General features: G+C 34.4%; 2 protein-coding genes across 6 annotated transcripts in view; one reads left to right on the top strand and one right to left on the bottom strand.

The window, feature by feature from the left end:
* Positions 1 to 2,256: 2,256 nt before the first annotated feature.
* On the bottom strand, positions 2,257 to 11,372 carry LOC127867637 (renalase-like). 2 transcript variants are annotated; one of them, XM_052408946.1, is made up of 8 exons: positions 11,112 to 11,372; positions 9,805 to 9,913; positions 9,433 to 9,538; positions 8,734 to 8,882; positions 7,999 to 8,163; positions 5,959 to 6,129; positions 4,791 to 4,966; positions 2,258 to 3,183 (listed from the first exon to the last, which is right to left on the bottom strand). In XM_052408946.1, exons 1-8 carry the CDS (start codon positions 11,145 to 11,147, stop codon positions 3,019 to 3,021), a joined length of 1,077 nt encoding a protein of 358 aa, XP_052264906.1. In that variant the 5' UTR covers positions 11,148 to 11,372; the 3' UTR covers positions 2,258 to 3,018. The 2 variants fall into 2 exon arrangements, with proteins under 2 accessions (XP_052264904.1, XP_052264906.1); XM_052408944.1 differs by lacking the exon at positions 11,112 to 11,372 and having other exon boundaries at positions 2,257 to 3,183; positions 9,805 to 10,190.
* LOC127867635 (alpha-(1,3)-fucosyltransferase fut-6-like) overlaps positions 9,752 to 15,615 on the top strand; it is an 89,004-nt gene continuing 83,140 nt past the window's right edge. For 2 of the 4 annotated variants that reach the window (XR_008043589.1, XM_052408941.1), the window contains exon 1: positions 10,233 to 10,318. The gene's annotated coding sequence lies outside the window, so the exon portion shown is untranslated. Of the gene's footprint in view, positions 9,781 to 10,211; positions 10,319 to 15,615 lie in introns of those variants that run through there. The other 2 variants (XM_052408943.1, XM_052408942.1) reach the window with 2 other exon arrangements.

Genomic DNA, 15,615 nt, shown 5'->3' with positions numbered 1-15,615 from the left:
CAGACTGTACATTCAATATGTCATCCCAACATAGACTAAGCAGACTGTACATTCAATATGTCATCCCAACGTAGACTAAGCAGACTGTACATTCAATATGTCATCCCAACATAGACTAAGCAGACTGTACATTCAATATGTCATCCCAACATAGACTAAGCAGACTGTACATTCAATATGTCATCCCAACATAGACTAAGCAGACTGTACATTCAATATGTCATCCCAACATAGACTAAGCAGACTGTACATTCAATATGTCATCCCAACGTAGACTAAGCAGACTGTACATTCATTATGTTCCCAACGTAGACTAAGCAGACTGTACATTCAATATGTCATCCCAACGTAGACTAAGCAGACTGTACATTCAATATGTTCCAATTGTGTCATCCCAACATAGACTAAGCAGACTGTACATTCATTATGTCATCCCAACGTAGACTAAGCAGACTGTACATTCATTATGTTCCAATTGTGTCATCCCAACATAGACTAAGCAGACTGTACATTCATTATGTCATCCCAACGTAGACTAAGCAGACTGTACATTCAATATGTCATCCCAACGTAGACTAAGCAGACTGTACATTCAATATGTCATCCCAACGTAGACTAAGCAGACTGTACATTCATTATGTCATCTCAACGTAGACTAAGCAGACTGTACATTCATTATGTTCCCAACGTAGACTAAGCAGACTGTACATTCATTATGTTCCCAACGTAGACTAAGCAGACTGTACATTCATTATGTTCCACTAAGCAGACTGTACATTCATTATGTTCCACTAAGCAGACTGCACATGCATTATGTTCCACTAAGCAGACTGTACATTCATTATGTTCCCAACGTAGACTAAGCAGACTGTACATTCATTATGTCATCTCAACGTAGACTAAGCAGACTGTACATTCATTATGTCATCCCAACGTAGACTAAGCAGACTGTACATTCATTATGTTCCCAACGTAGACTAAGCAGACTGTACATTCATTATGTTCCACTAAGCAGACTGTACATTCATTATGTTCCACTAAGCAGACTGCACATGCATTATGGTCCACTAAGCAGACTGTACATTCATTATGTTCCACTAAGCAGACTGTACATTCATTATGTTCCACTAAGCAGACTGTACATTCATTATGTTCCACTAAGCAGACTGCACATTCATTATGGTCCACTAAGCAGACTGTACATTCATTATGTTCCACTAAGCAGACTGTACATTCATTATGTTCCACTAAGCAGACTGTACATTCATTATGTTCCACTAAGCAGACTGCACATTCATTATGGTCCACTAAGCAGACTGTACATTCATTATGTTCCACTAAGCAGACTGTACATTCATTATGGTCCACTAAGCAGACTGTACATTCATTATGGTCTACTAAGCAGACTGTACATTCATTATGGTCCACTAAGCAGACTGTACATTCATTATGTTCCACTAAGCAGACTGTACATTCATTATGGTCCACTAAGCAGACTGTACATTCATTATGGTCCACTAAGTAGACTGTACATTCATTATGGTCCACTAAGCAGACTGTACATTCATTATGTTCCACTAAGCAGACTGTACATTCATTATGTTCCACTAAGCAGACTGTACATTCATTATGTTCCACTAAGCAGACTGCACATTCATTATGGTCCACTAAGCAGACTGTACATTCATTATGTTCCACTAAGCAGACTGTACATTCATTATGTTCCACTAAGCAGACTGTACATTCATTATGGTCCACTAAGCAGACTGTACATTCATTATGGTCTACTAAGCAGACTGTACATTCATTATGGTCCACTAAGCAGACTGTACATTCATTATGTTCCACTAAGCAGACTGTACATTCATTATGGTCCACTAAGCAGACTGTACATTCATTATGGTCCACTAAGCAGACTGTACATTCATTATGGTCCACTAAGCAGACTGTACATTCATTATGTTCTACTAAGCAGACTGTACATTCATTATGTTCCACTAAGCAGACTGCACATTCATTATGTTCCACTAAGCAGACTGTACATTCATTATGTTCCACTAAGCAGACTGCACATTCATTATGGTCCACTAAGCAGACTGTACATTCATTATGTTCCACTAAGCAGACTGTACATGCATTATGGTCCACTAAGCAGACTGTACATTCATTATGTTCCACTAAGCAGACTGTACATTCATTATGTTCCACTAAGCAGACTGTACATTCATTATGTTCCACTAAGCAGACTGTACATTCATTATGGTCCACTAAGCAGACTGTACATTCATTATGTTCCACTAAGCAGACTGTACATTCATTATGCTCCACTAAGCAGACTGTACATTCATTATGTTCCACTAAGCAGACTGTACATTCATTATGCTCCACTAAGCAGACTGTACATTCATTATGTTCCAATGTTCCAGAGCGCGGCTCATAGCTAAAATGTTTGCTGAACTAATTTGATAATGTTCAAAGTTCAGCTGTACTCTCAACATGATATGTCTTAAACTATTACTCCGTACCATACATAACATTAACATTCTGCATGTTTCTGCATTTTTGCCAAGTAAACACACATATAACACACATCTTTAGCAAAACATGGTTTATCAATCACACAATATCACAGACATTTAAAATTCGCGCATTTTTGTTAACCAAGTCCTGCATATAAAAGTTATTTTAGTCAGATTATGTTTTCTTAATGCCCTATTATTAAAACAGAATGGTTTTACATAAAAAATGTTCTATAAATAATCCATCTTGTTACATCAAAATGCATGTTTGAACAGTATAAATACTATTAAAAATATATATATAATTAATTTAATACTATTACATGATCAGAAAATGCTTTCGTGATTACCATGGAGACTTTTGCACTCGTAACAAATACTATTATCAAGAAATTATTCAACACTAGTCTTTGATCTAAGAGACCATCTATTTATGCTGAGTGGCCAATGCTGATGAAAAGTCAATAAGTTGTCAACTATACAACGCAAGAACTGGCCATTATACTTTAGATTTATGAAGACCAACCAATAATTGCTGAGTGGCCAATGCAGAGTCCAGACAACCGTCAAAAACACCCCGTGAGAATGCGTCACCAGCCAATAAGACTGGGGGACTGTCACTGAGGATAACACAACCAGGACTGCCTGGAAAACCCTTGTCAACCTGAAAAAACAAACAATTTAATTAAATTATGCTAAAATAGTAAGAATTATACCTTAAATAAATTTGTTTCTTCTTTGCATATATTAATAGTAGAAGGCCTTAAATCTGCATGGTTCTATAGATTGAAATATTTGTAATTTAGGACCAGTCACAAATTGAGCTTGAGGCCCACTTGCAATTAAGTTCTGAACGAACTAACAATGTATTCTTAACAAGGCAAATAAATTTCAAGGTCTGTCACTTTAACTCACTTATGAAGCAATGTGCATCATTAACAGAAGACTTATCTATTGCAAAGCATGACTTGGCTGAGAGAATGATTCATTAAGTTTGTATCAAACCAGGAACCTCCCATTCATAGGGCAGACAACATATCCACTATTGTCATGTGAAATGATCCTTATGCCATATGCTTACAGTGTAGCTCCAGAAAGACCTGGGCATTCACGCAGTCTGGTCAGGAGGTACCATGTCCCCTAATAAGACCAAGAAACCTTCCATGACTTTATAGACGACAGGGTAGCTTCTGACTAGAATGTGCAGGCTGATCTGGAGCTTGCTGGCAGCATATAGTGTAAGACCCATTTTTGCATGACACAGCTCATATGTCTGTAGGGTTTAAATATTTTCTACCTGAATGTCAGTGGTAAATGATTGGTAATTTATTTAGCAGGGCTCAAAAAAATCCGAGCAAATACTTACCATAAGTCAACCATTACAAAGACTTTCATCAGTGCAATGAAATAAATTAATAAAGTAGTTGCATAAGACAAACTGAAAAATAAATGATGTAAAAAATTTCATCCATCCAATTGTTGCTCTCTAAAGTCATGTTATACAATTAACCATGTCATCTATTAAGGCTATTTAGAGTGAATGTGTGAATTTGTGATCATCCATAAACTGAGCTTTAAAACATAAACTGAGACTAGGGCCTGTATTCACCAACCGATTCTTAGACTTATGAATAAAGAATAGACTTGGAACCAAGAAAAATGTGTTCAGTGTTTGAATATATACAGGCCTCCACTGGTGATTATGTCATTAAAAAAATGTTCTATATGAAGAATAATATAGATAGATGTTTACTGCAGAGTTTGACTCAAAATTAAATAAATTCTTGAATATTCTAATTTAAAGAATTTTCTTTATTCTTAGACTTAAGTCTTAGAATTTTGGTGAATACGAGGAGTTGAAACAATGTGCCTTACCCTGTAAATGGTATAACGTATTGCATTTTATCAATATACTATGTCACACTTAACAGCTTTTTTTGACATCAATAAATGGTTTATACGTTTTTCAAGACAGCATACAACATATGTTGTATGGCAGAGTGTTGTTTATACTGTATGAATATTTTTGAACATTAATGTGAATAAAAAACTTTAGTGTATAAAACTCTATGATTTTCAGGCAATAAATATGCACTTGCGTAATCCATCTGTAAAAATGCCAAGTTCAGAATGGGGATAACACCAAAGTCCTCCCTGGTCCAAGGCACACATTATTCCAACATGATTAAAGCTAGCTTATATATCATGGCAGAAAAATTGCTTCATAAACATTACCCTACAAAACACAAAATCGAGATGAATCCTACTTACTTGTGAATACCTCCACTTGTGACCTTTAACCTCTGATGGTTTGGGTAACCATGGTAGCACAGCCTTGACGTGTTCAAGAATTTCTTGAGCAGCTGAATCCTTGTCTTTCTCCAAGTTCTCCATGCTCCAGGGCACAGACGTGTGAATGCACACAGAGGGGCCAACATCGGCTGAGTCTACGGAGAAACAAGAGGCCCATAATCAACCGTAAACAATTTAAATTATGTCTATATTCAGTATCAGAAATGTTCTAAATCCATTAAAGTGATATTATGAGCATCTTACAGTTCATAGGTGTCTATCGCAATCGTTGTTCATTTTTGGTGTTTTCACTTCATATACACTTATATTTGTTAATGCAGCATCAACATACTAAAACAATATCCCGGAGAGAAAAATAATGCATTTGAATATCAACCCTACTTTTGTTTTGACAACGGACAACAGAAATGATTTGATTTACGATGTGAATCTAAATCTAGTTTTAGTACAGATTCGTTCATGCAACAAAAAAACACTATTTCGTTTTACGGATCATTTTGGCTTACAGGACTGGGTGAGTCACGTAAAATATTGAATATAATATATATTTTTTATAAACAACTGGTAGCAAGATGGGTTGCAAATAATTGGTCAGTAACCACATTTTAACTAACTCTTTCGACCTGTTTATTCTTTTCAGCTCAATTCAACAGTGAAAAATGCTCATAATATCACTTAAATGCTGCAAGTTCTGGCAATATTTTATTGGCCACATATTAAGATGGTACCAGACCTAGCTTTTGGATAAGTATTTTATTTCAAACCATTAAATCTATCAATTTAAACAATTAATTATACTAAACTAATTTTCAAATGTTTGGTAATCATGATGCTTGTGCAATAAATAATATTCATGTCAGTATCTATGTTTAAGTTAAGAGACTGTAACATTCTTAGGTCATTAATCAGTACATTTTGACTGGAATTCAAAGTTACACATGAATTGGCTTTTGTCTGAGGTCTGTTTACATTGAAGACACTTCTTTTCAATAATAATTAATATGCACTGACTGACTAGGTTTATGTATTCATAATTAAAACATGTGCACTTTAAATGAGACAGGAAGGAATACTAAATTAATTTTGATACAGGTGAAAGGACAATGAAAACAGGTGTGTACAGTACCTTTATTTCTTTTTCTATTGTCAACAGACACATATCGTACACAAGGATTGTCGTAAATGTATTTGGCAGACCATGGGACATCGAGACATGTTCCAGGAGGGAAGAACAAGCCCACAGCAAATCTAGAAGAGTAGCTGACATTCTGTAGATCTGCCTTGATGCCCTTCTCACCTGTTACAGAAACATAAGGACGCTGAACATAAAGAATGAGTGACAAGGCATTAGAAAGAGTAAAAAAACAAATATAAGGGCGCTTTGGCCGGACAGGGTCACCTCTTTCATGCAAAATTGGTGGGTGGTAAACTTTTTACTTTGTTAGTGACTTAATGGTGCTGTTTCCACTCTAGCACCCATTCAGCATAATTATGTTCCATAAAGCATGTTCCTTACTTATAAATCAGTAGATGCTTGTAGAAGCATATACTATATGTTACTCTATAAAATTTTCAATAGCCAATAAAAACACTTGTGGATGTCAGCATATTATGAGAACATTGAACAATTAAAGAGGGACAACAAAAGGGTTGGAAGATTTTTCAAATGGCCGGGAATTAAAATGGAAGGGGGCCTCCTGCCATTCTGCTCAAGTTTAATCCCCAGCATGATGGCCAAACATGAGAAATTGTTGTTGTAACAAGAAACGTCAAATCTTCTTATGAGAGATTCTCATAACTTGAAGATACTTGTGTAACAACCTTGTAGCCTCTTCAATGCTTTAATTGAAACTCTTTTTTTCTCTTGCAAACATTCCAGAAAAACAGGCATGCATATAAACCAATCCAATTTGAAAGTGACATCAATGACCCCATTACAGTCTTAGAGTAAACACAGAAAAATGACAGATAAAGCCAGTTTAAACCCCCAAATGCTATGCATAAACTGCTCCTAAACTCAATAATATTTATTGATAGGAAACCATTTGTATATTTTTATAAACAAATTCCTTGCTCCACATAGTCTCAACTGCAATCCAACATTAGGCCTGCATTTAAGCTGCTTAGAAACAAACTTACACCATTCTCAAGCAAAAAAACACTTTTTCTACTTTTAGTTACAGTGACCTTGATCCCAATGACCCAAAATGCAATCGCTAACAAAATTTAAAAACATTTTCTCTATCCTTACTTATTAAGTGAACAACTTTTTATCTGTCTGTATATTTAGCAACATCACATTTACACGTCATCTTGCCCCAGATACAAAGGTACTTACATATTATTTGTTGCATGCAAACTTTAAATTGAGCTTGCAGACAAACCTTATTCCGACTTTTGCAAGAACAAAAGGAGGCAAAATCATGCCTAAAGGCTGGTCAATATTATAGGCAGTGGTCAGTGATATTTTATAAATACTCTGAACACATTGAACACTTGTATTGCAATATCTGGAGTTAATATAGAGATATGGTGTAGGTGCAAGCAAATGTTTACTTGAATTTTCTAAGTTCAAAAAGGAGTATACGTGTAATTACTGTATAATTAATTGCAGTTCAGATTTAGGGAAGTTGGTCCGTGACCTCACACAATGAACCAGAACACATGTTTGAAGTTTAAATTGAATACTTGTAGAAGAAACAGTGATATCAAGATATTGCACAATTATCAAAACCAAATTTTTGAATAAAAAAGTGGACATAATTCTGCTAAATTTCAGGTCAGAGTTACAGAAATGGGTCAGTGACCTCACACAATGACCTTGAATACAAGTGCTAAATTTGAATTCACTTACTGTAGTAGAAATCAAGATATGCAGAAATTGCTTACTTACCTTCACCATATTTGAAAGAAATAAAGGGGACATAATAGTGCTAAATTGCAGGACGGAGTATTATAATTTGGTCAGTAAACTTACACAATGACACAAACACATGTGTGAATTTTCTATTCAATACCTTTAGTAGAAACAGTGAGAAGTTTTGCATTTACCTTAACGCTGACATTAAAATGAGTAGAACATGTATATCTTGGACTATTCAGCCAATAGTTGAGCTGAAAATACTAGAGGACCATTCAGTGTTTGATCTCACGTTTTATGACATACCTATAAATTTAGCAATGTCTCCTTTTAACTGAAATATCTGTGGTACAGGCATGGTGAGAACCACAGCATCAAACAACTCTTTGATACCCTGCTCTGTGGTTACAGCAACATGGGTTCCTTCTGTCGTGATGCTGGTTACCAAATGTTGACGACCGACAGATGCATCTGTAACATGGCAACCAACATTTGTTTATTTCAATTCATGTATAACTTGACTAACATGACAATCACATGTTTAGCAACAGTATGATGTCATTGTTTTATATAAATAAATTAATATTGTAGACATACTATATACCATTGTAAAACAATCAAATGATCATCACAAGTAAATCTGTTATACCAGTATGTTACGGGTACACAATATTTACATTTCATTTTGAAATTATTATTACCGTAATTTAAGAATGAATATGCTCAATATTTCAAGTGATATAAGCCTCTTTCTTACTAACACTTACACTATTTAACACTTGTAAATTAAAAAACAACAATTGTATTAAGTTAAAATATCTTGAAACACACCATAGACCGACACCTGTTGAATAAACTTAAAGACCAGATAATGTACAAGGGCAAAAAAAAGAAAATGTAATCTTGGTAATATATGTTTCATACATTCTGTAATAATTATTGAATTACTTTATCCAGTAAAATACAACCCATTTAGAAAACTAACTGTTATTAATCTTATTCATTACACTGGGATGTAATGATAGTCATAAAAATTCTTGCCTGCTTTGTTCACGAAGTGTTTCACCAAAGCACTGATCCCCTCTGGCACAACATAGTGCTTGGTGTCCGGCTGTTTATCAGAGTGGCCTTCTATGCTGGCCACATCGATTGCCATCAGAAGCCCGGCCTGGATTAACTCTGAGTAGATTCTAAAAATAACACGTCATTATTTTTGCAAATATTTTTTTTTATATTAACAATGGTTAATTGCAAATGACTCCTAAGTTTACAATCATTCAGTTAACAAAAAATAATTTATTACTTGTATTTAAAAATGTTATAACCAGGATATCCTTTGCACTCCAAGAAAGTTAAAGTTTAATTACATTTTTGATGAATGAAAGGTACATAAAGAATCACATTGTGCATGCACAATAATGATAACATTATTGTAGTGATGCAAAATGTAAGTCCACTAAAACCATGTACCAGTATTTGAAAAGTTAGACTCATATTCGTTTTTGTTTATGATAATTTATATGACATTGATAATAGATTAATATATATATTGGTGAAAGGGCAGATTATGCATTGGGATTATAGATGTCAACATTTTGAAAAAAGTTTTATTTTGAATAGACATTAACTAACACTAAAACTAAACAGAGAGTAATTATAGCAACATTTTATAATTTGTTTTACGAAATATGCAATCCAAATGGAAAGTATCCTGTAAAAGAGTGTTCAATGCAAGCATACCCTGAATGTTTCTGCTGGTAGAGAGGAGACGCAGAAATGTACTGTGCTCCCAAGTCCACTGTACTATTACGGATGTTACTGGCGCGACTGGTTGACATGCGACCACCTGAAATATTAGAAAGAAGCCATTCTGTCACTCATACATAACAGGATGAATTTGGCCATGATAGGTGTGTGGGGGGCATTGTGTAGCATCCCAGTGTGCAAAGCCTGGTGAGCACTCACCCTGACAATGAGGGGTCCCTGGTTCAACCAGTACCAAAATTTTGGTGCCAATTTTTGTCAATATTACTTTCGTTCTATATTTCTGTAAACAACACTTTAATCAAACGTAGTCAAGAACTCAAGGTGAATAGTCAACAAGATGAATACCTATTCCATTGCTCTTTTCCCATATTGATATTTTGGTAGATTTTGGAAGTTCTTGCCTCAGAAAGGCAGCTATTGAAGCCCCTGTCATCCCTGCTCCAACTACAAGAACCTTTTCCATGATTTTCTCTCGGACACTACTAATCATGATATTGAGAATACTGTGCTGATAAATATTACGTAACTTGACACACTTTTAACATATACGGTTTGAAAGTTAACAGTGCTGTAATGTTAAATAAGGAAAAAAGTAACAGTTTACTGTTATGTATTGGGTTTTTGTTCGTAATTTTATGAACTTTAAGGGTTTAATTAATTCAGTGTTAACAATTAGTAAAAATTTGGACGACTTTGTAATTTTCTCTTTCTTGCAATTAATTTTCCTTGATTCAATTAAATAATTTGTCAGCGAAGCGCTTAACAATACTTGTAAGCGCCTTGTTTGACACTGAAGAAGAAGGTATGCATTACTCAGTCTAATACTTGCACTTTAATCAAACGTAGTCAAGAACTCAAGGTGAATAGTCAACAAGATGAATACCTATTCCATTGCTCTTTTCCCATATTGATATTTTGGTAGATTTTGAAAGTTCTTGTCTCAGAAAGGCAGCTATTGAAGCCCCTGTCATCCTAGTTGCAATAATTCAACTATCAGCTTTATAACCCAAAGGGTTGCTGATAGTTGCAATGCACTCTCTCTTGGCCATGGGTGCAAATGGTTTCAACAATGCAAGGGTTAAGGAACACTGAAAATGCATGAACTCATACAAGTTTACCTATCTAAACCACAAACTCATCCAAATGGTACCATTAAAGCAAGAAATAATTGATTTTATTGACATAGGTTTTGTTTGGTACGCTGTATCCGCCATATTGGAAAATTGACAGAATATTGGTTAGGTCGCAGTACACCAATATTTTGCATGTCGGGTTATGTGCTCCAGCCTATAAAGTCGATAATGATGTGGTATTCGATACAGAATACACTGTTTCAAATTTAAACATAAACATGTCAGCGAGAAAAGTGTGTTGAAACATCGTCGTGTTTTTATAGGGTGCATGCAAAGGATGACATCCGTAGGTTGCCATTCAGGTAAATTTAACATGTTTATGAAGTTTTTTCATTATTTTCCTCAATTTGTCTCGAACGACGTCTGTTAAGTGAAGCGCACGGATTCGCTGCACTGAACTGCACCCATGTTTATGAAGGGGTGCATATGGACTGCCAGAGCCGCCATAGCAAAAATTATCAAAGGCACTGGGAGTCCGTTTATATGGACTACTGTCATCCCTGCTCCAACTACAAGAACCTTTTCCATGATTTTCTCTCTGACACTACTTATCATGATATTGATAATACTGTGCTGATAAATATTACATAACTTGACACACTTTTAACATATACGGTTTGAAAGTTAACAGTGCTGTAATGTTAAATAAGGAAAAAAGTAACAGTTTTCTATTATGTATTGGGTTTTTGTTCGTAATTTTATGAACTTTAAGGGTTTAAATTAATTCAGTGTTAACAATTAGTAAAAATTTGGACGACTTTGTAATTTTCTCTTTCTTGCAATTAATTTTCCTTGATTCAATTAAATAATTTGTCAGCGAAGCGCTTAACAATACTTTTAAGCGCCTAGTTTGACACTGAAGAAGAAATGGGGTATGACTAGATACCGAAAACAGTACTGTGTTCGCGAAAACAGTAACATGTACCGAAAACAGTTAGATTCCCATCTTTACATCGTGATAGTGGCGTTAAACTATGATTTTAATGAATGTTTACTCCAGTACTCATTTAAATGATGCTTTATATTAATTATTTATTTTTTACGAAATTTTATTGCTGTTTTTGAATGGAAGCATTTTTTATCAATACGAGGACATATATCGAAAACAGTACATTTACCGAAAACAGTTAGATTTCCCACCTTTACATCGTGATATTTCCATTAAATCACGATTTTAAAATATGATTACTTCATTAAGCATTTAAGCGAAGATTCAAATATGTTTAAGACGTACGGTACATGTCATAAAGGCAAAGGTAATATAAAAGATTACATCATCAAAATATATATTTTATTATTTAACACATTTTAAATATTGGTATTTCTGGTAGACATTTTAATTAAATTTAAAACGAACATAAATGTTTCACATAAAGACAATCTGGAAATAAATAACATTTCATAATAAGATGCATAATATGACGCTCGGTATCGGACCGTGTTTAAAAGTTTAAAACATGTGCTGATCGCAAACGACAAGACAACAGCTTTGAAGTCACAAGCCTATAAATAATCACAGCATAAGGGAATAATAATACCCCTAAGTATTCGGTTAATACTTTTTTGTGATTCTTACTTTTCGGACAGTACATTTTAAATCGCTATTTTACCAGATTTCTTCCCTATTTTCACTTATCTGGTGCCACTTCGATCAATCATTTTTATGACCGGATTAAGGTAATAAAACTTTGCAGATAAACCCCTTAGGGCAATGGCCCATTACATTTGCGTAATTGGATTAAAAACCACGTATACCGGTATTAAACAATGGTTTCACACCTGACAGATAACTGTGACAAATACTTTACACTCCAAAAAACGTAATGCACCCCTATATTTATACAAACAGTTGAAGGCGTTTGACAACGACTGACGAATAAACAAAGAAATCGTAGGTTGCATATTTTGTTTATTTTAAAGTAACTTTCTGTACTGTACAAGAATAAATGATGTGAAATTATTTCTACTAAAATGCAAATAAATTAAAAAGTAAATATAAAATGTGAAAGTCTCAGAATATTGTTCTCAACTATTCATTACATGATGCTTGTTTTAGAAAAAAAAAAAATTGGCTAAAAAATAAAAATGTTCAGTTTTGTTCAATGCTTTTTCGGTTGTTTTTTATACAACCTTAGCATTGACCGTTCATTTTCTTGTAATAATTATTTTAAAGCAATCTCATTATAAATTATAATTTATTTATGATTTTAGTTATAATTATATACACATAAACATGCATATTTGAGCCCATATTGCTGATCTATACGGTCATCTGGAGTATACGGCGTGGTATTTTACATGCACGTGATATTGGTCGTTAATACAATGAACGTTGGAATCCGATCGTCACCTATTTGCTATGCTGGTTTTGGTTTCTTGAAATAATAAACTTCATTACAAATGAATAAAATAGTATTGGTTATGTATTATTGATATGTATTTCTTACTAACATGTTGAATACATACTGTTTTCGTATATTTGTTCAATGTTTTCGGGCGTACATTTTACTGTTTTCGTATAAAGATAATGAATGTGGATTTTTTTTAATTTAAAATAAATTTTATTAAAAAGTTTTAACATATATGTTGAAATATCTTTAAACTACTATTCTTTTTTAAACCAGGCATACATGTAGGATAAAGCGCTGTTTTCGTCTTAATATTCACTGTTTTCATATAATAAAACACTGTTTTTGGTGCATGTTACTGTTTTCGCGAAAACAGTACTGTTTTCGGTATCTAGTCATACCGGAAGAAATGAGACTAACGATAAATCCAAAAAAATATGACCTAACGGCCAGCAATCTGTTAACCATTTAGGGTACGTTTAAAGAATTTACCATACTTTAAATGATGACAAAGTTAGACTGACAGTGAAATGTCATTGTTCGTAAAATTTGCATTCTGTACACGTTTTTATTTTGACAGACTTATGCATTTATACGTTTTGAAGATGTTTTCATATGTGTTTTTAAATTAGCCTTTGTGATTGGCAGTTCTTTCCACAGGATTTTTTCAGGTGACTGGGGCCGTCAGGGTTGGGTTTGGGTGGGCATCCCCTTCCATATGTTAATGAATTTCTTAAGTTTACATTCATTTTTGATGTTAGTGCGTTAGTTGAGTAATTATCATGTTTTACTGGTCAACGCACCAATGTAAATGTTAGGACTTTAATTGCAAGATTAAACCAAGGTATAAAGTCATTCATAACGCCATTTTAAAAATTATTTTAATCCTTTCAGGAAAATTTACGCATTATCTTGACTTGATCGATTCCCCAATACATCCGTATCAACCAGACTCAAATACTGCATACATACCACTTTCCCACTGACAGGGCCCTTGCTACACTTCGGGGGATTGGGGCCGGGGCCCTTAGAGGGGGGAATTTGGCGTCGTTTTGGGCAAAAAGGGGAATTTTAGAAGACCTTTTCACCAACCATTCAACACTTAAAATTGCAATATTTTAATGTAATTTTCATAAATATACATTTAATCAAAGGTTAATAGCATGATACCAGCTGGCAACATACAATGTAGGTATAAAAGTTTGTTTTTTTAAATAATTTTTTTTTGGAGGGGGGAATTTTTAGCTGAAATAGGGGAAAAAAGGATACTATTTTAAGGGGGGAATGATTTCTGCCCCAAAAACAGCCAAACAAGGGCCCTGACTGAACATGCGTAAATTGCCTAATGTTCTGTTTCTGTTTTTATACAACAATAAATACACCAACACTTTACACTAGCCATTGTACTGTCTGCATAATTTGCGTGTGTTTATTATTGAAAGAAAGGAATACAAAATACATGAAGCACATCGTTGAGATGTACACTGTAGAGATGTATGAAGGTGGTAGAAAACAAAGCCAACAAACTGTCACAAAATCAAACACTCATGGCAATTACGTCACTCATCTTCTGCATGATGTTATTGCAGGTATTTTATGCATATGAGTGCTAATTTACTGCTATTGCTCATATAAAGCATGCATTCTCATTGGCCAATATTGTTTTACCAATACATCGACGCATTGCCTTTAGGTCAACTCTCAAAATATTCGGTAAATAAATTGCTATATTAAAGCAACCATGGACATGTAAAACTCTTGTTTTCTGGGCTTAAAAATGATTTTGAATGTCAATGATGCAATTGACGTTTACAAAATTGTCTGTCATGTTAAATGTCATTTTCTTAGAGTAACAGTACCTCAATGAAGCTCATGATCAATTAAATTATTAATGAACCAGAAATGGCGCGGCCGCGGCCGATGTGTATCACCACGACGCAACTTTTGACCCAGGGGTTTGATCAAAATTCCTAATAGTGCACTGTCGCACATATACTCATAGCTACCATGTGTCAAGGTTCTAGTGCTAATAGTGTAGGAGGACGGAGCGTGGGGATAATTATTGCTTCATTTTGTAGCTAAGCTGAGCACATTATGCTCATGATGAGCGTTCATTATCAATTTTTGTTAGTCATGCATTGTGTGTTGTCAACATTTGCCTTATGAACACTCAATAGGCAACATTTATTGCTTAAGCTTCATGAAACTTTGTAAGAATTTTTGTCTATGATATTTTGGCCCTGTTAAAAGCTTGGTCAGGTGGGGTTGAAAACTAGATCACTAGGTTGAATTGAATAAAAAAAGATTGTGAACAATCCAATGGCCACATTTATTGCCCATTGCTTACAGAACTTGGTCAGAAAATTATTTCCAATGATATCTTGGCCAAGTTGGAATTTGTGTCATGTGGGATCAAAAACTGGGTCATAGATAAAATATTGTTTAAATGCTTGTAAACACTCGAGAGGCCACATATTGGCCATTCTTCACGAAACTTGTTAAGAAAATTTGTCCCAATCAGAACAAAACTGAGTCACATGGGGTCAAAATCTAGGTCAGAAGGTCAAATTAAAGAACAAGCATTTAAATACTATAGAATACTTTTTTTTTTTGGGGGGGGGGGGGGGCAATCTGCAAGAAAAAATTCTGTACATATGTTATGATGATTTATCTCA

This window comes from Dreissena polymorpha, chromosome 2, assembly GCF_020536995.1.
Source record: "Dreissena polymorpha isolate Duluth1 chromosome 2, UMN_Dpol_1.0, whole genome shotgun sequence".
In the NCBI taxonomy this organism is placed as follows: domain Eukaryota; kingdom Metazoa; phylum Mollusca; class Bivalvia; order Myida; family Dreissenidae; genus Dreissena; species Dreissena polymorpha.
This window is presented reverse-complemented; position numbering and strand designations above follow the sequence as displayed.

Bases quoted from the DNA above. Each gene is read 5' to 3' on its own strand.
- LOC127867637 (XM_052408946.1), bottom strand. From the start codon at position 11,147: ATGATAAGTAGTGTCAGAGAGAAAATCATGGAAAAG. The intron at 8,883-9,432 runs GTATGCTTGCAT...TGTTATTTTTAG, and splicing joins TACCAGCAGAAACATTCAGG to AATCTACTCAGAGTTAATCC. The intron at 4,967-5,958 runs GTACTGTACACA...GTTTCTCCGTAG, and splicing joins CAATAGAAAAAGAAATAAAG to ACTCAGCCGATGTTGGCCCC.